Source organism: Protomyctophum bolini, assembly GCF_963924005.1.
Source record: "Protomyctophum bolini genome assembly, chromosome: 22".
Classification (NCBI taxonomy): Eukaryota; Metazoa; Chordata; class Actinopteri; order Myctophiformes; family Myctophidae; genus Protomyctophum; species Protomyctophum bolini.
Window position 1 is genome coordinate 16,499,054 of NC_137883.1, and position 24,981 is coordinate 16,524,034.

Below are 24,981 nucleotides of genomic sequence, written 5' to 3' on the forward strand. Positions count from 1 at the left end.
ATGACAATAGACCCCTGTCTGTCCCTCTGTGTCTCAGGCTGGCCTCGCCCTGTGCACTCAACCCACAAAACATAAGAGGTGGGATACACAGGAGCCTGCCTGCATGCACGCACGTTGCACGCACACTCAATCCTGCCCTTCTCTGCATTAATTAAACAAGTGGTTCCCAGACATTTTTGCGTCAAGGAACCCTAAAGTAATATATATATATATGGGTAAGGATCCCCATCTGAAAATATGTTTTGCCAAGGACCCCCATAAGAGAAGATTTGTGTTGTTCAACGATTTGTGGTTAAAAATGTGCCCAATTATACACAATTACGAAAATCGCAGACCTACAAGCTCAAGGTCGACGTGTTGTAGATAGCCAATCAGATATTTTCAAAAAGGCCAAAAGTATAAAATAACTGGGACACGCGCACACACACGCGCACACACACAGAGAACTGGCTTTACTGGGCCATGAAAGAGGATCCTCATGGGAAAAGGCAGATAAAACTGCTATGCCACACTACAGACCTGGATTCATATCTAACCTTTACATTCGTCCACTGGTGAATTGTGAGTAAATTACCAGAGAAGTAATTGAACTGAGGTCACTGATTAACCATTACTGGGGCTGCAACTGCAACACATTTAAATTGCAGTGTTTAAAGCCCAAAAAACATTTAGAAATTCTTTCAAGGTCTAACGTCACCAAAGTCTTTTCAAAGAGGCGAACAAAGTTGGTGTTTGTGTGCGTGTGGGTGATGTGTGTGTATCAGGTTTGGGAGTGGGACTGTGGTCTCCTCCCAGTCCATGTGAGCAATCTGACACCATTGTTCTGTCAGGAGTGGACCCGCCAGCCACCTGTCCAACCTGCCCCTCCCCCTTGTGCCCAGGGGACCACACCCCCTGCACCTGTAGACCCCGCCCAGCACTCACCTGTGTAGCCTGGTTGAAACTGGAAAATGTATTGTGCACGTTTACAAAAACTAACCAGAAACGCACTAAAATCATAGAGAAAATGTCCTTTAGTTTTAAGTCTGTCAATATTACCATTCGGCTGGATATGGCATTCTTTTAGTTTCAAGCGATTTCAAAAGAATCGTCAGAAGTATTACATACATCTACAAGCTTGTAGATTTGCATTTTTTTCTGAACTTTAAACAGATAATAAATAAAATTAAATAATAATAATAATAATAATAATAATAAAGTAAACTAGTTCTAAAACACTTTTGGTGCAACTTAAAACTGAAATTATAATCGAAATAAAAACTATGGAAAATGCTGAACTATAATAACAACGCTGCCCGGCATTGCCACTCACCTGTGTAGCCTGGCTCACATGCACACACATAGCCGTTGATTTGGTCAATGCATCTCCCATAGTCGCAGGGTTTACTCTTGCAGTCATCCAGGTTCACCTCACAGTTAAAGCCTGGCAAGCAGAAACATTCAAAGAGAGAATTGTTTTTAAATATGATATTGGGGATGTGTGCAGCTAGACGACTAGTCTATTAAAACGGCACTGTCCCTATTAATCATTTACTAGCCGTTGAGTGTAATCTATTGCCTTAATCATTTTACTTTCTGCTTTTTCTGTCCAGCAGTCGCTGTGGGACAAATAATTAAGGCATAACTGCAGTTTAGAAATTGTAAAACAGTGGCTGACTCCTGCAATGAAACCATTGTGTCAAATCAACAATTGATTTCTTTGCATACATTTAGTAGGACAAACGTCACATAATGCACAACATTTCTGTGGCATTTTAAATAAAATGTGGTTATGTGAATGTTATATTAGGCATTTCCAAATCACTTTTATATATCAAATTCCTTTTTTCCAATGAAGGCTGGCATTATAGACCAAAACATTCTCAGTTTGGGCTATTTCCTTAGTGTTCCCTTTTAGACTGGTCGTTTAGTCGGTTACAAAAACGTAATTTAAATGTAGCATTTCTAATGTACATGTTGTATTTCTCACCTGAGGTGCCTTTGGGACAGGCACAGATGTAAGTGTTCTCCCGGTCCTGGCAGGTGCCTCCGTTCTTGCAAGGCTGGCTCAGACACTCGTTAATGTTGGTCTCGCACAGTCGCCCGATGTAACCGGGACGACAGTAGCACGTGAAGGAAGCCAGGCCGTCCTTACAAGTGCCGTAGTGGCAGGGGTCAGAGTAGCACTCGTTGATGTCTGCCTCGCAGTGCTGCCCTGTGTAACCTGGACAGGAAGAGAGGAGAATGTTTCATTTGGAATCCGTCGTACAAAAGGGGCTACACGCATGATACGAGGCATGTGTCACCAAAGAATTTTCTCCCAGCTGAATATGCAAAGCACTCTTCTAAAACACTCATCTAAACACCCAACGTTGTATAAGTAAGCCTTGCCGAGCCATGAGGCCCATAGGGGGCAGGAGCCCATCTCCTGTTTCCTTAGCGCGAGGCAGTTTGATGTACAAGTACACCTCCTGGACGTGACGCTAGTATGTCACAGGGTCTTACGCCAATCAAAACCCTTTGGTATGACCCGGCCAGGGATCGATCCCCGACCTTCTAGTCCCAGGGTGGACACTCAAACCACAAGGCCACTGAGACGAACGTTGTATACATTTGTAAATGTTTCAACTCTCAGCGTGCACGGCTCAGAATAGATGCCCATGCTCCTTGTCACGTTGCTGGCATGTAGCACAAAGACACCATCCTCAGAGCAATATCCAACAATGCTGGGTGATTAACGAAGATAAAACAACTGTAAATTAATGGTAAAATAAATAAAGTAAAGCCTGTTACCTTCAGAGCATTCACAGGTGTACTTGTTGGGACCGTCCATGCACCTGGCTCCGTTCTTGCAGGGCGTGCTCGAACATTCATCAATGTCCACCTGACACAGATTGCCCGAAAAACCTAGAGCAAACAGGGAAGGAAATAACAACTGTCAACATAATCACACAAATATGGCCCTCTATTTATATCATGATTTAAGCCATAGAAGAAACCCATTTCTGTAACTGTTTTGAGTTTGGATATTGCAGTAAGACTGTTGCAACTAAAAAAATCATTAACATTTTATTTCCCGGGAACTATATATGACTTATACTCATTAACCATAAGTGATTTACTCTCTAATCCCCTCAAAAATCAACCCACAGGAATTGGAGACCCCCCATCTACTCGGCTTAACCCCATTCGCTGCATTTAGTGAACTCACCTTTAGCACACTCGCAGTGGAAGGAGTTGATCTTGTCGATACACTTGCCATTATTAAGGCAGGGCATGCTGGCACACTCGTCTGTGTTGATGTGGCAGAAGACTCCTTCATATCCTAAAATCACACCAACAAAAATGTTGGTATTTTCCCAGTACCCCAACCTACACTCAAAACACTGATGCGATTAATTTTCCTAAAATGCTTCCTTCAATATCGTCAAACCTAGCATATTCTCTATTTCTTTCCTTTTAGTTTTCTTCATAAATGAATGCCCTATTTCATACTTCATCCTATGATGAAAGCAAAGCCAGAAGCTCACAGTGGGTGAGCTTGTAGATACGCTAATTTGTATATTTCTCAAATTTTACTACAGTATATATGTGGGGAACCAATGGCAATAATATAATTACTAATACAAGTACACAGACGTGTGCAGAGCGGTCTGGTCTTTGTACCTGGCATACAGATGCAGTGGAAGCCTCCAATCTGGTCCAGGCAGGTGGCATCGTTGTTGCAGGGGTTGGACATGCACTCGTTGACGTCCATCTCACAGCGAGGACCCTCGTAACCCTGGAGACACTTACACTGGAAGGACCCTTTGGTGTTCAGGCAGCGCCCGCCGTGCTCGCACGGATTGGCACCTGAAACATCAATTCAAGTGTTGTCAGGTTTTATGTCACGTTTCTTAATAAAAGTCATGAACTCATTTACTGAATTGATTCTCGCTGCGTCTTTTCAGCCGGAAGTTTTACTTTGAAGACCCCTGCACCGGACGTACATTTTCACCTAGGCTAATTTTAGCCGTAATACTTTTATAAGTCAACCGAAACGTTAATATTGTAACCACGAGGCAGAGAAGCTTTACTTATGAGCCGTAATAATAATAATAATTTACAAAAAATACACAAAAGGTTAGAATGTGGAGATGAAGAGGTTCCTAGGAGACACATTCTCATTCTTACCCAGTGAGCACTCATCGATGTCCAGGTTGCAGGCTGAGCCGGTGTAGCCAGGGGGACACGTACAGATGGCCTTGCCATTGACCGGGTTGGTGTCACAGTTGGAGCCTTTCTGACATGGGTTGCTGATGCAGGCGTCGTCAAGGTGACAGAGCAGCCCTGAGGAGAGGACAACAGATGCCACTGAATCTCTGGATCTTTAACTATATGTTTTACTGGTGTAACTGGGATTCTCCATCACAGTTGGTACCCAATATAGGACTATTCTGTTTGTATGTATGGGCTGTCAAGGCCAGAAAGTAGTTTGTTGACACTCAGTAGGCATTCCCGCATAACTTCCGGGTATGACGAGGATAACACGCGCATACCCTCTATTCATTGTAAGAGAAGTATATAGTGTGTGTGTGTGGGTGGGGTGGAGGTCCAAGGAATGTCATGTGAAATGAGTGGAATAGTTAAGAGGCCGTGTTGTCTCACCTGTGCGCCCGTGCGGACACTCGCAGAAGAAGGAGGCCACGCGGTCGTGGCAGGTAGCGCCGTGGTAGCACGCTGCGCTGGCGCAGTCGTCGATGTTCTCGCTGCAGTCGTCTCCCGTCCAGCCATTGACACACACGCAGTGGTAGCCTCCGTGCGTGTCATGGCACGTGCCTCCGTTCTGACACGCATTGGGCATCAACTCACACTCGTCCACGTTCTCTGTGCAGTACTGGCCTGAAACACGGACGAGACAACGCAGGGTTAATGTCTCGTCATGAGTGTCACAATGGTGCAAAGTAACTAAGTACATTTACTCAAGTACTGGACTTAAATACAAATTTGAGGGACTTGAGTACAACAGGTTCCTACTGGGTTGCTACTGAAGCATCACAAAACTACTCAAATGGATGGGGGGGGGGGGTGCGCGCGCGGTGTTAGGGTGAACTTGTAGCTGTTCAAACGCAGATTTCCAAAAATGTATAGAACATAGTTATTCCCAGCATTTAAAATGATCGGTTCCCCTGTCTTAGAACATAATAATAATGATAGTAAATCAGCTAGTAGTAAAGTGAGCTTCTGTTCACCTGTGTAGTGAGGTGGACACTGACAGTTGTAGGTGTTCACACCGTCCACACACACACCACCAAACTGACAGTTGTGTCCCGGACAGTCATCGATGTTGTGCTCACAATGTTGTCCTGTAAAGCCTGAAAGACGGGAAAGAAGTACATCGTCAATCAACGGGTCATGAAAATGTGCCATACTTTGTCATACTATAACAGCATCACACAAAAGCTGCAAAGATATCCGATCTACATGCTCACAACACGCCGCTATTTTAGAAACATTTGAAAGTGGTTCATTTTGTCTGTAAGTAGGTAAGCATTTTAAGTTTTTAACCAATGAAAAGTTACAAGAGCATGTGACTAAATAATAAAAAGTTGAATACTGGTCCTTTTTTGGGGGTGGGGGGGGGTTACAAGGTTTCCAGTTCCATGATCCAACATCAACGAAAATAAATGAAAGGTAAACTCTGTATATTCCTGAGTTTCAATTGGCTTTGTTTGAGTGGGTGTGTTTAACGGCCATGATGATGATGATGGTTAATTATCAACCCACGACTATATGCATGTGTCCGGGTGAATTCATCCATCTGCATTCCTGCACGACACCCACGAGAGTGGCATGGTGCTGGTTAAACTTTAACAGTCAACAGAATGACCCTCGTTGATCTTAATTATCTATTCTAAATTACCCGCTCTTTGCCGATGATACACAAAAGATATGAATAACGGAAGCAGTTGCTGCGAAGAAATCGAAGCATCGATACAACAACTACCTACCAACTGGTGGCCAGTTATGAGGACAGAAAAATGTTTAATACGCATCGTTGTCTAGTATGTCTACTGAGGAGATACGGTTTCCCTGCTGGGAAACCTCCACAGCTGCACTCGCAACACTAACTGCATTAACCACAGTTACCCACATTGTTTTAACGGCTTTGGGATGCCAAACAAACCCGCAATATTTACCTGACAATAACCTGAGATGTGTGTGTGTGTGTGTGTGTGTGTGTGTGTGTGTGTGTGTGTCTGTCTGTCTGTCTGTCTTTTGTATGCCTGTGTAGCAGGGCGTACTGGTGGTAATCTATAGGAAATATCTGTGTACCCACATCCTGCCAGGGAGCACTGTCGGAGAGAGGGAAGCCACAGGGCACCCTCTTCACCCAGTTGGATCTACAACAACAGACTCATTATTACTGGCTCAGCCTCTATGTATAGAATGTGTGATTTGTGTTATTTAATTGGTCATACAGACACAAACACGCGCACACACATTAGAAAGTCAACAATTCTCCTTCAGCCTATGTGACATCTACAGTATGTTAAAGAGTCCTCAAACTGGAATGTGATCTGCTCCCAGGCAGTTTATTAGTGTTACAACCCACCAAGAGTCAGAATGACAACCATATTAACCAGGCGTTTAGGCTAAGACAAAAAATGCTATAACCTTTCTTACTTATTTGCAAAACAAAGCGTCGCTACCTGCCACGCTGTGAGCTCGCAGAGCGTCTATTTTCGCTATTCGTCGTCGTATAGAAGTACGGTATATAGGGGCTTAAGTGGTTAAGTGTCACTTACCCGGCAAGCAGCTGCAGCCATAGATGGTTTCTCCTTTCTGGACACAGGTTCCCCCGTTGTGACAGGGCGAGGGGCTACAGGGCATGTAGGGGGTCTCACAGTGCTGGCCAGTGTACTCCTGGGGGCAGCGGCAGTGATACGACCCCACTTCGTTCACACAGACGCCCCCGTTGCGGCAGGGCGAAGGTGCCTGGGCGCACTCGTTGACATCCTGCTTGCAGGTCTGACCGTGGAAGGCGGGCGGGCAGGCACAGATGTAATTGTACTCCAGCGCTGAGCACTGGCCTCCGTTGGCACAGGGGTTGGAAGCGCACGGGTTAGCCAGCTGGCAGCTTTTACCTGGTCAATATAAATGGACACACGGTCAATTATTACATTATTAAATATTCTTGTAATCACTACTAGTAGAGTGTTTGTTCAGTAACAGGGTCTCTCCAGCCATTTAGTAAAAAGAAAATACATTTTCAAGCCAGGATATCAATTTTACCCAAGGTTGTAAGTCAGCTTACATTTTATAGTGTCTCGGTTCCAAATTTCTCAGCAATTGTTTTTGTTTTGTTTCATCACTTCTAATTTCACTTGTTTATCCTGCCCTATACAGAGGTATCGGACCAATACACTATACAGAGGTATCGGATAATTTAGCAGAAAGGGTCTTAGGGATTGTGTGTCATAAGTATTTCTCAACGTCGGGTCCAGGGACGACCAGAGGTCCAAATGGACCTTTACGGGTCTGTATTCTGTAACTGTCAAAGTGTACAATTTTTGTACGGTTAAATTAACATCTTTACTGGGTAGATTGGGGTTTTAAAATGGCCATGAATGAGAGTCCATGGCCTAGACCTGGCTAAATGCATATAAAAAAACTGGGGGGGGTCCTTGAAATAAATAAAAACAAGTCAACACAAATCAACTCCCATACCTGACCACCCGGGCGGACAGCGGCAGCGGTACGACGTGAGTGTGATGAGGTCACATGTCCCTCCATTGCGACAGGGGGAGCTCATGCAGGCGTGGTTGTTGGGCGTCAGACACAGCCGGTCGGTGAAGCCCAGTCGGCACACGCACCGGAAGTCGAACGTGTTGCCGTGGGAGACGGCGCGGCACTCGCCGCCGTTACGGCACGGCGAGGGGCTGCATGGGCTGGGGTACTGGCATCGACTGCCCACAAAGTCACTAGGGCACCTGGGGAACAGACAAAACACACTATAGTCACTATAGGGCACCTGGGGAACAGACAAAACACACTATAGTCACTATAGGGCACCTGGGGAACAGACAAAACACACTATAGTCACTATAGGGCACCTGGGGAACAGACAAAACACACTATAGTCACTATAGGGCACCTGGGGAACAGACAAAACACACTGGACTTTAGGACCAGGGCACCTGGGGAACAGACAAAACACACCGGACGTTAGAGATGATCACAGGCCAGCACCAGGGGCTGGAGAACAGACGAAAGGAAGCACACATAAATATACTTGTCAAAATGGTCTAAATGCCACATTAAACCATTTTGACCTGAGATCAGATTCTAAAAATGTCTTCTACATCCTGACAGTTTTCTGGAAAAGCTATGTTTCTATGTCAGTCGTTCTTTGATTTTTCAAAAATAGCAGACCTACAAGCTCGTAGCGCATGTTTCCACCAAAAGGGGTTCCCACCCAAAATGGGTTTAATATATAAAATATATGTATGTGTGTCAATTTGGTATGTGTTGTGAGCTTATAAATCGGCTACTCTTGCTGTTCATCACATAAAGTACATAGCGCTTATGTGTGTGCATGTGCACAAATAGCAGATCCACAAGCTCACAACTATGCATTCAGTGACGAGACATGCTTTCGTTTAATTTTAGTTTTTGAAGATTTCTTCAAAAACCACCGACAGCATTGAAATTATTTATCCAGATCAGTTTGTTTTCTAATCCACATGGAACAATTATCTAACGGGCCAAAGGAAGGGGGGAGGGTAGAGTGGCCTCAACTATTCCCGCCCAGCATAAGTCCCACTAGACTGAGGTCCAAAGGCGGGGAGCGAGTGGAGGCCTGTTGTTCTAGTGTGTGTCTCTGGATTACACACCCCTCAGAACTTTCCAAACACACTCTGCTGGGACAACATGCGACACAAAATAGTGGAGCTGCAGGGGCCTGTTCCCAGCTACCTTTCTCCAACTGGCTGTCCACACGCATCCTAAATGAACCAGGAGATCAAGGGGACCGTGGCGGCTTCCACTGTCCAGATATCAAGCACTGCATTCAGGCCCTAAGCCCCTGGTCGTCATCCCCCCGCCACACACACACACACACACACACACACACACCCCGCAATAACACCACGGACAGACGCAGCTTCAGTCACCTGGTTCTCCCCGGCGGCTCATTATGAGAACAGGCCTGGCTTTTCACAGGGCAGACACACCAGGGCTGTAACAATTACCAATTTAAGTAGACGAGTCATAAATAATTGTGATTTAATTGTGTTTTTGGCATTGGACATGGGGACATCATTTTCTGTTTGGTTTTTTATTTGCTTCATTAATCACAAATTGCACAGGGACGATCAGTCAATCAATAGGACTTTATATTGTCGTGTTTTGGGCGCTCCTCAAGTAAAATGATGATCTAGCATGCCTGATGTACAGACCAGCATACTCAACCATTTTCACATCACAGACTCCTAAATGTGTATAGATATGCATTTTTGGACCCCCATTTGAAAAGCTTTTGGACCTTCAAAGATTCTGTGCGACAGACGCACACAACAGAGAAGATTTGCCGATACAGGAATAGCCGATACTGAGCTTGTAAATCGTCTATTTTGAGCAGCCGCAAAATAAAATAAGCTGCCAGAGGACCCCCCCCTGAACCCCTGGGAGTCCCCACACCCCACTTTGAGAACGAGCCATTTGGACAGCTTAGTTTACACACGCCACTATCTGTCCAATCCAACACGTGCAGAAAGAACATTTAAAGTCACAGAATAACTGTTTACATTTGAATTGGTGCACGCGTGTGTGTGCGCGCGTGTGTGTGTGTGTGTGGAGACAGCATCTGTTGTCCTCCTAGGCTCTCCACAGGGAGCAGGTGTGCATGTTAATGGGGGCAGCTGTTGGGACAGAGCTCCCCCTCTCTCTTTCTCCCTCTTTCCCTGCTTCTTTCTCTCTCCTCCCCTCTTCCCTTCATCCCACCTCCTCTCCCCGCGGTCCCCTTGTCAGAGGGGGGGGGGGGTACTGATGAGGGGGGGGGGGGGGGTCCCTCCTCTAGGGACACAAAGAACCCATGTGAAGTCAGCTGTTGCAACTTCTGTCTCTCCCTCCCCCCCACGGTACTCTGTTCTCTTCTTCTCCCTCTTTATTTACCTGTTCCTCTTTTCACAGTTCTTTGCGCCACTGTACCGACATGTCTTGTCTGCCTCCATCATATTCTGCCCCCTTTTCACGCCATTTTCTCATTTTGTTTCGCTTTATCCTTAGACATAACATGGCATCTGATGAAAACTTCCGGGTTGACTTGTTTAGGTGAGAGTCGCGAGACCGGTCTACTCTTCCCCACAGGGAGTCCAGATTGTTTGAATGGACACCTACTTTACGTTTTCATTGTAACATGAGATGAAATGTTACAAAGTTACACATGGCGAACGCGGTAAAAGTGGACTTGTCATTTTACAAATGTATATCTACTAATGGTCTAACCATTATACAGTATATGCAAACCTCAGTGGAGGTTGTGAGGATGTCAGAGTTTATACATTTTATTTTAAATAGCGATACCTTGTTTGTTATTACGTAATCCGTATCCCTCTACTCTTATCTGTGTTTCATGCTTCTATAACAACGGAATTTCCCGCTGGTTCTGTCTGTCTGTCTGTCGGGGCAGCCAGAGCTGAATGAAACAGAAGGTTCACTGGTTCACCTATATGTGGCAAAGTGTCCCTGAGCAAGACACTTAACCCCCCCAACTGCTCCCTGGGTGCTGTATTAATAGCACTCACTGTGCTAATAGTTAGGACGGGTAAAATGCAGAAGACAAATATCACATTATGTGCACAAATGTACTGTGACAAAGAAATACCCCAAAGCAGTGGGAACCAGATTATGATTATGAATTATTATTATTCTATAGATGAATCAGAAACAGCATATTATGTGTTGTCGCGTGAGTGTGTCTTTGGTCACCCTGCTAAGTAGAACTGTAATGACTTCTTTTTTTTTAATCATTCCACTTTGGGACAAAGATCCCCAATACCCTGGAAACAAAACTCAGCAACACACCCTGGCAACAGGTCTCTCCAAGCAGTGAAATGTCCCCTTAGGCCAGAGCAGATGCTTCCCCGACCTTTGACCCCCACCCCCCCTAAACACTTTTGTGACTGTGGAACAGCCCTCTCCCCTCCCTTCACCCCCGCTGGCCCTGATCTGCCATCTGTCACTCTAGGGGTGACTTTAGAGAGAGACACACACACGCACGCACACACTCTCTCACTGTGCAGGGAAATGCCACCGCTGTGGACAATGTTATGAAGATGAACAGCATACTACAGTGTGTGTGTGTGTGTGTGTGTGTGTGTGTGTGTGTATCTACAAGCTCAAATGCAGTGCGATGTGACACGTTGTGAGCTTGTGTATCAGCCATTTTCACTTTTTGGGTGAACATTTCGCATTACTTTTGCCTGTAATGACATGCCCAAAACAGGGATATGACAGGGAAGTTGTGGATGTTACAAAGATGAACAGAATACAGTGTGTGCATGTGTACGCTCGTGTACAAACAGCAGATCCACAAGCTCACAACAATGCATTGCAACGCAACTTTCTTTCCTTTTAAAGATTTCTTCAAAATCCATGCATTGCCTATAAATGACATCCCCAAAATAACACTGCCAGGTTGAAAGTGTTTAAAAAAAAGGCTCTCATGGGTTCGTCACCTTTTTCACTCCCACAATCTTTTGTCCCCAACCCTCTGTTGGCTTTTCATCCTCTCCTCATCACTCTGAGTCTAGTCAATGTTCCCGTGGATCTGTCTAATCATTAGCCAAGGCTTGACCCCTGGGGTCTACATCTGTTATGAAACTGAGAAACAGCGTGAGGAAGTGAGCGATGTCCTACGGCCTGGAATGTTCTAAACATCGACACAATTATGATTGGCACACACAACACTAACACAGCGTTTAACCACTTGTGTACTAAATATTTGGTCAGAATGGCGAACAGCGGGAACAACCGATCTGCAAGCTCACAACGCGTCGTGTGCGACATGCGGTGAACTCCTAGATCGGCTATTTCCCAGATTGAAAGTTTAAGTGATCAACACCACTTAGTAAGAGACCAAACAAATAACCAAGTTGTGTTAAAATACATACACACATGGGTGCTATAAATAAAGTTTAATTACTTACTTACTAGACAACCCCTATAGGGGGATATATGACTCGAGTTCAACAGCCTATATGCGATTTTCAAGATACTTCCCGTCTGCCTTTCAGAGAACACAAACAACAAATGCAGGTCGCAGGACGTAGCTCTACTAAAACTATACCATGGCGTGAAGACAAAACTAGCTTTGTGGTTAGCACCGATTACTCCTACTAACACAGGGTGTAACTACTACCAGTGATAAAAAAGGAAGATAGATAATTGAGTCGAGGGCTATGAAGTTGTCCCGCTCTGCTGCGTCACACATTTTAAGCACAAGAAAACATGTGAATTATAGCTTTTGCGGGTGTAGTACTCTAGTACTCAGCACCTGCTTGACTGATGATAGCAAGCCACTTTCATACACTGAATACCAGGTCGCAAATACCACGGCCATAGCTGAAATAGTATGGCTGGAATACCAGCAACGTGTGTGTGTGTGTGTGTGTGTGTGAGTGAGTGAGAGAGAGAGAGAGAGAGAAGGTGCACACAGTACACTCCTTGTATGTCGGACACATTCCCCTCAGCACCAATGAGCACGCTAGTGGTTGTGTTTACCTCAGGACTGGAAAGCATGTCTTTACATTGTGGGCGGTTGATGACAATTATGTCGCTAATGTGGAGAGATTACAGTAATGTATATGGGGGAGAATGCTGGTGAAATTAAAAAGTTTGAGAACATAAAGAATTACTCATACGTGTATATACTCAATTACAATTAGCCTCGTTACCCTGTACCTTTTGGAAACATGTCGAGCTGTCAGAAGAGCCGGTATGTGTACATTTGACAGCCTGCGCTGGTGCATGTGAACTTTCATCACCCACTAGAGCCAAATGGCTTCTTATCTCCCTGCTCTGACCAGCACGGCTTTGATCCCTGAGCTCTGAGGATCTCCAGACATGCAAGATCCTGGTCGAGTAGAGCCTCCCCGGCTCTAACTTCTCTCATCTCTCAGTCAGGACTGACCCAGAGAACAAGATGTTGCTTCAGCTGGGGAGGGCAGAGAAGATTAGAACCCCCCACCCTGGCATGTGGAGAATGGACCCTGTTGGGGAGTGGCAGCCCTGCAGCTTAAAACCCAATAAAAGCCCCCAACGCGATCACGCACACTTGAACCCAGCCCTGCACTTGTATACGCTCCTGATACCGCCTGGACGCACAAGGAGCTGAGCCTTAACAGAGCCCTGTCCAGTAATCCTATAGGAGGACAAATGAAGAACGGCATTCCTTGCAGGGAGGGTGGAACATCTCGTCTCATGGTGGTTGGGGTTTACTCTAGAATTCATGAAGAATTTTATCAAGCAGACAACTCCGCGCAAGGTCGAGCAGGCATCTACCACAGAATCACACACACAAAGCTTCTTAAACTAAACGTGATTAATTTAGACTTTCAGCACGACAGTTGAGATGTTTTCAGGGTCTATTATTAACAGTGACCTCAAACCAAAAGAGTCTATTTCAGTAATCTAACGACAGTCATGCAAAGGAAAAAAGCCACTAGGGTTGAAAGGTGGGAGGGTAACAACCTTTCAACCCCCGAAACCCTCAGCACAGTTTCAAAAATGGAAACTAAATTTGACTCACACATAGCTGTGACCTAATATGCATTCAAGAAGCCTTCATAACAAAAAGACATGCACAGCATGGGAAACATGAAGACCTCCACATAACCTCTTTCTTCACAGAATCACTATTAAGAACTTCCCCAATGAACTCTCTGGTTGACAGTGCAGTGTATCTTGTGACTGTAGGGTGACCTATGAGCATGTAAGGGATGCCATATTTATCTCTGCATCAATCACTGTAACAGCAAGCAAAAGCTAGAATTTCATGATGTAAACAAACTCAAATTACGAACAGTGAAACTGCTATGAAAACTCTGATGATAACTCCATCTCCTCATTTGTAGAAGATAGATGTTAAAGAATTCAAATAACTAAAACGTGCTATTTTTAGTGATAGTTAGAGTTGAGGCCTATTCATAGTTTCATACTCCAGTTTTAGGTGGGTTGTTCGATGACGTCACGGCACTTTTTTATTTATTTATTAACTACCGTTTCTGTGGTCATGTGAGGAAATCTTCCAAAAGCTATTTATTCTCTAGTAAGTAAGACTTCTGGGAAAAACATTGTCCCACCATGGTTCAGTGTTTCCCAAATCGAGGGGTAGAGGGAGGGAGACCTTAGTTTCAGCATCACCAAGCTAGCCGATGGCTGCTCAGGTGGTGGGGGCAGTTGGAGGTCAAGTGTCTTGTTCAGGGACACACTCAAAGACCTGGGCTGGGAGTCCAACTGCTGACCTTCTGATTAACAGACGACCTCTCTAACCGCTCAGCTACGGCTGCCCCTACCTTGAGGAACTCCTAGGAGTGTTTTTGTCGGATATTGGTTTCTTTTTGGTCTGGTCCTGCTCCTGTCAGCCATTAAACCACCATTAAAACCGGGAAAGCATCCGTGTCATTTAGATTGTAGTGTTGGCTATTAAAAAATAGCAGAAATACAAGCTCACAGCTTTCACATTTGCTATTTTTGAAAAAATTAAAATTAATTAAAAGTATTGAAATAACTAGTGGTTTAGATTAGAAGGCATTTGTACAGTCAGCCCTCAGGTCTTAATTTAAAAAAGAGGGTAAAAAAGCTAGGCCAGATAACACCAAAGATCTGTCAGTATCAGGAAGAATGTTTTGTGCTTGTGAAGGGGTAGGCCTACTATAGGTTTTACTCACAGCATCACGGTTAAGCCTATCTTATGAACCCATCTGTATAACAAACATCCTTACCCATTTTTAAAATAAGCATAACATTGCTCTTCTATGCCAACATGTGATTTCACTTTCTGTTCCTCATACCCGTGGGAATGGTGTTTGCTGAGGAGATTTAAATCTACCTCGCCAAATCTGCGTTACCGTCAGATCGCACACAAGATCACATTGTGCCATCATCATACTAGGGCTGAGCGAGACGACTTCAAATCAATATCACGCTTAGTTCAAACTTGTGCCTCGAGTATGATTAATGAGAACTAACGCAATTGAGTTTTTCACACCCAGCCCCAGCCTTTCAATCACTCACGCACCTGTGGTGGAAACTGTACATAATGTACACGGCAGAACAATCTGAAGCGTGACGTGAATCTGATCAATTGTTTTCACTAAAGCGTGCCAACCACCACCCTCTGTTTCACAACTGAAACCCTGTCTTTCACATGTGTAGCCTACATAATGTGCTTTCTACAGCAGTGGTTCCCAAAGCTCGAGACCCAAAAGAGAGTTTCAGCACATTTTGGGAAAGTGGCTATGGCTGTTATTAGCCCAAGGAGTGTATTTTGTGCAAATCGAATGCTTGGAATGGATTCAGAATCATGAAAACCCCCTAATGGTAGGATCACAAGAAACCCCTTATAAAATAATTTGACCACTGCGAGAGACACACACACACACACACACACACACACACACACACACACACACACACACACACACACACACACACACACACACACACACACACACACACACACACACACACACACACACACACACACACACACACACACACACACACACACACACACACACACACACACACACACACACACACACACACACACACACACACACACACACACACACACACACACACACACACACACACACACACACACACACACACACACACACAGAGATACACATCCTATATAATTATCAAAGTGGGGGTCCATGAAATAAAACAAAATCTAGAATGAATCGCTGCTGTAGCCGTAGCATGTACTGCACACAGATCATTATGAACGTCCCACCAGCATGGACGCGCGCTCCTCTGTGACCCCTGAGCAACGTCACAGAGGCTCCTCTGTGACCCCTGAGCAACGTCACAGAGCTACGTTGTGACTGACGGCTGTTTGGCTTGGTGACGAAGAATGATTAATGAGAAGAAGAACCGGAGGGGGGGGGGGGGGGGGGGGGGGGGGGTTGATGCTCATCCTGTCTGTGTTTAATTGGACTGAGCAGATATTCAGGCTACAATGACAACATTGTAGACAGGGAAAGGATTTGAGCGTGTGTGAGAGTGATGGGGGGGGGGGGGGGGGGGGTTCAGATATTAAGTTGGACCTACACACAGAGTAAAATCCTCAGTGTCAATTTAACTGTGAAAGTGATCCGGTTGGTTAATTTGCGTTCATCTTCCACAGTCAGAGTTAAGCTAATCTTCACTGAGTATTTTCACTGTGAAGGTTTAAGGTTAGGGAGGCGTCCCTCCACAGTGTGTGCCCTTGTGCATGCGGGACAAAGAAGCGCCTGCCATGACCAGATGCCCTCAGGGAAGACCACCCTTGCCTTGACAACTTTAACAACTCTATCACCATTTTCGCAACTGAAATGTTAAAATTTTAACGTTTTCACGTGCCCAAAATAAGGACACCATGCAGGGTTGAAGACTTGAAGTAATTAAATGACACACTCCAACTGTGTAGCATTGCAATGTCACAGAACTGTATGATCTGGTATGAAGAAATAATATAAAAAAACAATAAGATTGATAATAATTGTGTTGCCATTAACTAGCCTCCAAGCCTTCCGTATCGGTGCATTTTATGGGGATAGCAATACATATGTATCACATGAGCAACACAAATCCTTAGTTAACACACATTTACAGTAAAATCATGAGTGTTGATTTAACTCTCGAGTGTAAACATCGACCTGTATGGGTAGTCCAAAAACAGTGTTAAATTAACTGCTAAGTATTTAACAGTATAGTCTGAAATTGGTTCTTCGGACCCCTGAAGTTGTTCACAATCAAATAATCTGCATTTTTAAGTGAATTAATATCACCCTCATCTTTCAAACCAATTACATTTCACAACCATCTGGCTTTCAAATGGAGATCAGATCACACAAGGGGTGAGGAGGAGGGGTGTCCATTCATTTTGGAGGAGGGGGCTATTAGAGTTGGAAGGGCTGTGGCGTAGGTTTTTGGTGTGTGTTGTGGCGTTTGGGGTGACTGTGGCGTTCTGGGAAGCCCAACTCAGATTAGTCACACAGCGTTCCTCTGACTATGGGACAATGGGTGGCGGACGGCAGGCGAGCCCCAGCTGTCGCCGCATGAAAGACCAGAAAAACAAGATTTAAGACTGGACGCGTCCTCTCTCTATGCTGGCAAAGGGGTCTTGCATTCATTAACGACCCTGCTGAGGGGGGAGGGAGGAGAGGGGAGGGGGACCTTTTGTCTGGTCACCCTACTCTCACCTCTCCAGAGCTCTGGAATGAGGCTTCTTTTTTCCCCTCTCAAGGAGTCTTTTCTTTTGGAGGGGGAATGTGTGCGGTCACACAAGGTTCTGTGGCTCTCCTGAGCGGGTAGGGTACTGCACAGCAGCCCAGAGGAAAACACTACTTGGCAATGAGAGCAGTGGCCAGACATCCAGGGTTTGGCTGGGATTGTCCCGGTTTCAAAGCTGGGTGTCCTGAGTCCCGACAAATATCTCTAAAACACTAAAATGCCCCGGTTTTCAACATTCACTGGCGAATTGTCCTGCTTTTCACCTCAGTTAAAAAAAAACACTAGTTTTGAGTGCTTACATGACTACATGTTGAGCCATCTGCACCGTTCTGTTGGAAGGTGGAGTCAATAGTGCCAAGTGCTATTAATTATCCCCCGTCCTGAACACCCTGAACCAGGTGTAAATTAAAAAAAAAAAAAAACATTTCAAAAACATGTCAAAGAAATTGACGAAAGTAGCTCACAGCGAGCCATTTTCTAAATCGGATTGAAGTGATTAAGGCTCCCGGGTTGGGTTTTTTGAAAATAATTGGTCACCCTACCACTAGGGCCTCTGGTTGCTGGGCACAGGGAGCCTCAAAGACTGGAATGAGAGAGAGTAGGTGGCCCTTTGCATTTCTACACAAGAACACTCTGGAGTAGCTCTACCAGACACAACTCCACTAGCCAAAACACCTCATGGAATTATGCACGACTAGTAGCCTACCAGCCCACAACATCTAACGCCATAAAAAGAAAAGAGAATGCCAGTTCACCAATGTCCTTCTGCCGTTTGTGCAATGCATGCTGTACTTACTTGCATTCTCCATTTAGGTTGGAGGAGGCCTCACACCATCCTCCATTCAGGCACGATTCAGTGGGAAGTGTACATCTTAAAGCTGTGGAGGGAAAAGGTTCAAATACATTTTACTCTAGGTATGAAAATCGATAACACAAGACACGTGTGGCTGTCCAGTCAGCTATAATGCAAAAAAAGTAAGGATGGACAATAATCATATCATATATCGGCCATCATATCGGTCGGTGTTGGCCTTAAAATGCAATAAGTAACCAATATTAAAATAATTTCTGTTTTAGCGAAGAAAATAATTCTTTTTTACAACAAAAAGCCTTTTGTGATGATGAAGGCTGCAGATTCAGTGTTTTCTGTGTAAGCTTTCAAAAGAGTCAACAAGTTGGACATTAAAGCAGGGATACGGGCCAACATTTGAATAACGGTGCATCTGTAGTTTTGGAATAAAGAGTCGTAGCCTATGCCTTTTTCAGAAAGGACAACATTTGAAGTTTGAACTTGTTTTTGTACCATGTCCGACATCTGTAAATATCGGTTATCGACCATAATGGCAATATTGACATCGGTTATCGGTAGGCCTATCAGACAGAAATGTCACATCGGTGCATCCCTAAAAAAGTAAATAAGTAAATAATAGGCCACTGGTTTTCAAAGTAGGATTGGGGAACTCCTAGGTGGGCCAGGAAGGGTTAATGTGTTGATATAGCATACAAATAAGTTTAACCACTAATCCCTTTTTTTTGATTCGAAAATAACACATGGCAATGCATTGTGAGCTTGTATATCTTTTCTATTATGGGATCCATGGCAATATCGTTTCAAATGGGGGTCCACGGTTACAGTACGTAGGATAGCCTATCGATTTGGGGGTCCTTGACATGAAAATGTCTGAGAACCACCGAAATAAGGCTACAGCAAATCATTTGACTTCTACTAATGCAAGACGACATCAATGTCATTGGAATGATATTTGTAGAGCTAGGAACTTATGGACACATGCGTAAATTGAACCGAGACTGTGGGGCTTATGCATGCATGCCCGTGGGGGATACAGGAAAAGCTTCCTGGACACTGGTGGGCCCGGCGCGCGTGTTGCGTGGCCCAGCGCGCGTGGGTGCGTGGCTTTGGAGGCAGAGGGGCACGCTTGCGGGAAAAGCGCAACAGCTGCTCAGCTCAGATGCGGGAACAAAAGAAATCAGAGTCCAGCACGAGCCATAAAACACTCTCCAGTGGCATTGTTTACCAGCAGACACAACCCCCCAGGCCCCAACACGGGCGCGCGCACACCCCCCACACAGTGCATTCAATTCACACACAGAGACAAATGTCCCCATCCCATCCCACCCCTCCTCCACCAACATAATACGCGCAAACTTCTTCATCCTATTATCTCTAGATAGTGAACAATTCTTTCACTTTTTAGCCCTACTATAGTCTATACGCTACTACCATCAGAACTGAACAGCTACGTGCACACTGCACAGGGGTTAAAATACCAGTTAAAACAGTATGTAAATAAATAAGACACTCAAGCTAGGTAACGTTAAACATGCCGTCATGCACAAATGGGTCTATTAAATGAACTATCACACTCGCAGAACTTAACCAAAAAAAGTTTCAATTTGCCAGTCAAACGGTCTACTCTACAAAAAGTCAGTCAAATAACCGCTGCAAGCTGCAGCACACGGAGCACAGACGCTCCAACAGTTGTTCCCATGATGAGCAACAAGAGCTACTACTAGATTATACGATGATATAGAATAGATAGGTAATATTTACAAATACATTTAGAAATTAGTATCAGGCATTATATATTTCCCAATTGTGCAGGTTTAGATTTCCTAGCCCAATTACATTTAAGCGCTCATTCAAAATGACTATTCCAAAAAAGCCTTAAGCGCACAGTGCAATCATAAAGCTCAATTAAATCATGTTTTACGCCAATCATTAAAGCTAAAGAAGTTGTATGAAGTTCACAAAAAACAAACCAAAAGTTGAAAAAGTACAACTTCAGATTCTATACCTTGAGTGACGACGATGACTGGAATCAGAAATGTTAGTTTCACAAAGAAACGATACATTCCTCCTCTTCAGCTTGACAAAAGTAGGGCTACACGTGGGGTTTGCATAGATCCGCAAATCCGTTTAAATCCCAAAAGAGAGCGTCAAAAATAACGTTATTATCCTCCGCCGTGAAACAGGTAAATCCAACAACAGAGTAGACGCGACCACTTGATTGAATCGTCTCTCTCAGTTCATACTAGATGTGGACGCGGTGACTCCTGCACTATCAATGAAGGAGAGAGAAAGCCCCAAACCTTCCTCCCACAGTCTAGCCCTCCCCTTCTGCTCCTCAAACCCAATAAAACACTCTCTCTGCACATATGTGAGAAAAACCACTGTCCCGCATGAATGGGAAAGCTGCTTCTATATATGACTTGTAGGCCTAGTTAGCCTACTATTTTAAATTATTAAAAAAAAATGCTGCTATTTGTCCCAAAAAGTGTTGCCAATTGACAATAATTCCCTGAAATATTGCTTATTTTTTTAAAAGCTTTATACAGACAAAGCCTACACGTGTATAATTCCTAATGACTGTTTTTATCAGACACTTTTGGCAATGTTAAATGTATAAATGCTCATTTGCACTGCCACTAAACCAGTGATTCTAAACCCAGTTTAATACAATGTTTCCCGTTACGGGGCCCAATCTACACTGTAAAATCCTCAGTGTTTATTTAACTCTTTGAGAGTTTACAAAGTTTATAACTTTTCTAAGTGTTGGAGTTTGGAAGCGCTCGTCATAAGTTACTGAACGTCCCTGCGTTGCCATCTGTTTCGCATTTGCACATCATGCAGGAGGCAGCAGCGCGACCCCTTACAAAAACGAGTGCTTCCAAACTCCAACACTTGGAAAAATAATCACCGGCAGAGGATGTCTTGACAGAAAGTAGCTCATAACATGTCTACAGTGGATTCTTATGACACAAAGAATCCGGAAGTTCCAGACCCACAGGACCATGAGAGAGCTACCATATGGGGGTCTATGGGGTCCCCGGAACATCCAAACTGCTGTTTATGTTGTGCAAACAAATTTGAAACTTAATGTGCAATAGTAGGCGTTCGGGTGGTGCAGTGGTAAAGTGCCTGCTTATCATCGCAGAGGCTGTGGGTTCGATTCCAACATGGTACAGCCAGCTTTATTGAGCTTCTACACACCTACACATTATTGTCCTGGGGAGGGTAATCACTGCACATAATACTATGGGCTTGGACGACACCTGTCAGCAGGGAGTTTTGGGCGGAAGGAGTAGGACAAAGGCTCTACTGCATCCTCCCGGTGGAGGCTCCTCATTGGTAGGTGAATCAGTACAGTAGTAGGATACAACACACAATAAATGTGTGTGGGGAGGAATCAATTGTCATAATAACTACTAAATTGGGGGAGAGAAATCGGGTTAAACAAATGGAACAATATTTATTGTTCTCGTTCATGTCATATAATTATTTTTTACTTGGTCTATGGTAATTGGCGCAAATGACTATGTATTGTAATGCAGTTCTGCATTTAAATCTTTAAGCCTTTATAGTCAACAGTGAATCACCATTTCACGTTATGTTTTACAGTCAGACTACAACATACATTCATTATAGCCTAAACTTAAAGTTTTTCTGTCTCCCAGGGCAAGTGAAACTGACAGCGAGAGTGTAGTTTCACTGCCTGAGGGCGCAGATAATTTTATTAGACAGCTACGCACACATGCTCCGTATGTTTCTGTGACTGACTGCCAAGTTGGACCACTGCCAAAAGGGGCTAGGTCTGTTACTCAAGGTGTAGCTTATGTAGTGTGGGAACCGCTGCAGGGAAAAAAGAGGGTGATTGATCGAATCAACAGTTTATTGCATAAGCTTGAGAGGGGGGTCTTGACTTGTTGTATATCATGAGGTACAGCAACCTTAGGCACAGGTACCAACATTGGCACAGGGGAGGGTGATACTGGCACACTGACAAACATGTGAGAGAGAGTTTTCTTTTCTTTATATATATATATATATATATATATATATATATATATATATATATATATATATATATATATATATATATATAGAGAGAGAGAGAGAGAGAGAGAGAGAGAGAGAGAGAGAGAGAGAGAGAGAGAGAGAGAATAGATAGTTTATTTGTCTCGGTCATGGTTTATCCAACACCAGTTAAATTAAGTTCCCGCACATCTGTATCTGCATGTAAATTACATCCTGCGCAACCTCACAATCTGGGTACCCATTGGCAAAACAAAGGAAAAACAGCGCCCTCTTTTGACGATAGTAGTCGAGTAGCCTCGGAAACCCAGACGTTTTATTTCCTGGAAGTCGAGAGACTACATCCTGCATAATTCTACATTCATATAAACTCCTAACTCTGACTGGGGAGGGAGTCTGGGAGATAGGTGGGTTATTTAGTAATATTGATATAGCACACTGCACTATCAAGAAAATAAAAACATGGCACTTCGTATCAAAAAGGTTGCTGACCCCTGTTGTATATTCTTTCAGATGGTGTGTGAGCGGGCAGCATGCACCGCCTGACCCCATCATGGGAACTGTCACATCTCACACTCAGAAAATCAAGCAGAAATCACGCCACACTGTTAGCACAGACCAATTTCACTCCTGATTTCACACTGAAGGTAAGGTGAGATTTGGCCTTGAAATAAGACCTTTGACGACAAAAGCTGACAGCATGCGCAGTGTTCTGATGTTCTGACTGTTATCAGACAATCGTGACACTTGAGCTACCCAGGGTTTCTTTTCTTGTGATACTTTGACTTGAGATGCTTGTTTTGTTTGAGGCAGAGTTTGAGATGAGAAAATGCTTTGTTAGCGATTCACAGGGATTGTGAGGGGGAGACCCCAGGCCTGGTAAACAAATATCTTCCCTTCTACGTCAATAAAATAGCACAAACAGAGTGAAGACCAATTTAAAGGGGCAATAATTTATTCATATGTATGTATTAGTAAATGCTGTATCTCAGATTGTGACTTGGAGCCAGTAGCAGTTCCTTATTTCCCAGACTAACTTCCTTCCTTCCATGGGAGCAGAAATAGTGCAAGGTCAGAGGTTGTTATGAAGCTCTCTCTCTAAACGTGGACATCATGATCATTGTACTGTCAACCTCAAAGCTGATATAGGAGCTGGAGGGGTATTATTCCACTTAACAAAGACAGGAAAGTAACAGTCTGTTCTGAACAAGGTACATTCTTCGACATTCTCCCTTGAAAGTGAAGTACTAATGACTGAGACAGTGCTTCATAGTCAAATATAGTCTACAAACAATAACAAAGTGTAGAAATGTCGTAGAAACACAAACATATTGGATCTCAAAGGGACTATTTAGTTATATGTATTTTTCTGTATGTACAGAGCTTTTACACTTTGTTTTGGGTGGGTCTGGTGAACAACTTTATATTTGAAGAAAAACATTGATCTTAAAAGCTTATGCCAATTTTGTCACTTCTTTCAATGCAGAGATCCACATAACTCCAGACAAACCTAATTAATGTGCATCCTTTAACGACAATAATGCTCAGACTTTGACATTTGTCATGCACAATGTTTGTAATAGTCTGTCTGCTAGTGACAGCCTAGATATTTCATGCACACAGAAGAAGCCTGAAACTGTGCAATGTTCACTCAGAGTTAGATTGTCAAGTGTAGTTAATTGGAAAATTGCATATCGTCGCTGTAGGGTGGAAACCTTTTATGTCCAAAACCATTACTTTTCATGAAATGGAACGAAAATCTTTAGAAATGGTGAAGAAATGAGTACTGTAATTGAGTAAATGTACCTAGCTTTCCACCACTCTCATTACACAGGGTCACTTGAGCTCTAGGTTCTTTGCCAATCTGATGACACAGCAATTACAGCAGAGCCTTGATTATATTGACTGTTTGTAGAAAAACAGACATTCTCTTTCTGTTAGTGTTAAATGGAGTTAAGTCAATAAAAATAGCGCAGGTCCTATTTGGAAAGTAAACACACACGCACACAAATAGGGCAATAACAGGACAAGCCTGTAGACATTATTTGAAACCTGTGTCAATATTATGTTCAGATACTGCAAGGTGATATGAAATCCTACATATGTCATCAAAATGGGCAACCAATTCATCACAGGCTTGATAGCTGAATAATATAGTCAAATAAATGCATTAACCATTCTGTGCACTAAAGAACTGGGAGAGACAGGGAGACCCCCGTTACTGAACAAACAAATGATTACTAGGCCTAGAGCAATTTAACACTTATTTGTACCACTTGTCCTACCTATACAAAGCACATGATGCATGTTGTGCAACTCAGTCAATTCAATTCAAATTAGCTTTATTGGCATGAGAAAACATACATTTACATTGCCAAAGCAAGTGTCAAAATATAATAAAACCTCAGCTATGAGGAGGAGTAAATCAGACATGACCGCAGTGCTTAATTTAAATACTCTGTAGTACGAACTACGAAGAAGGACAACTCAGGCAGCTGCCATGCTGGACTCGATCATGCTAAACATTTAGGGGTTAGGCATCTGAAACATGTGTGTTGAAAGGCAGGGGCTGCTGGCTCTGTGTTATAATCAACACTTGTCACAAAGAAAGCGGATCAGGGGACAGCCCGCTGTTAGTAATAGCAACAGGGCTGTACATGTATAAAGAGATGACAGAATAA

At 43.8% G+C, this 24,981-nt stretch overlaps 1 protein-coding gene across 1 annotated transcript in view; it reads right to left on the bottom strand.

Moving 5' to 3' along the window:
* The window catches only part of LOC308309522 (neurogenic locus notch homolog protein 1-like), a 36,754-nt gene extending 16,247 nt beyond the window's left edge, over positions 1 to 20,507 (bottom strand). The window contains exons 1-12 of the mRNA XM_080755407.1: positions 20,283 to 20,507; positions 18,263 to 18,344; positions 7,690 to 7,952; positions 6,768 to 7,106; positions 5,211 to 5,333; positions 4,627 to 4,860; positions 4,153 to 4,308; positions 3,646 to 3,831; positions 3,191 to 3,304; positions 2,773 to 2,886; positions 1,970 to 2,203; positions 1,313 to 1,423 (exon numbers count right to left, since the gene is read on the bottom strand). Of these exons, the coding sequence (XP_080611533.1) occupies positions 1,313 to 1,423; positions 1,970 to 2,203; positions 2,773 to 2,886; positions 3,191 to 3,304; positions 3,646 to 3,831; positions 4,153 to 4,308; positions 4,627 to 4,860; positions 5,211 to 5,333; positions 6,768 to 7,106; positions 7,690 to 7,952; positions 18,263 to 18,344; positions 20,283 to 20,340 (2,014 nt within the window). The 5' untranslated portion in view covers positions 20,341 to 20,507. The remainder of the gene's footprint in view (positions 1 to 1,312; positions 1,424 to 1,969; positions 2,204 to 2,772; positions 2,887 to 3,190; positions 3,305 to 3,645; positions 3,832 to 4,152; positions 4,309 to 4,626; positions 4,861 to 5,210; positions 5,334 to 6,767; positions 7,107 to 7,689; positions 7,953 to 18,262; positions 18,345 to 20,282) is intronic.
* Positions 20,508 to 24,981: the final 4,474 nt, after the last annotated feature.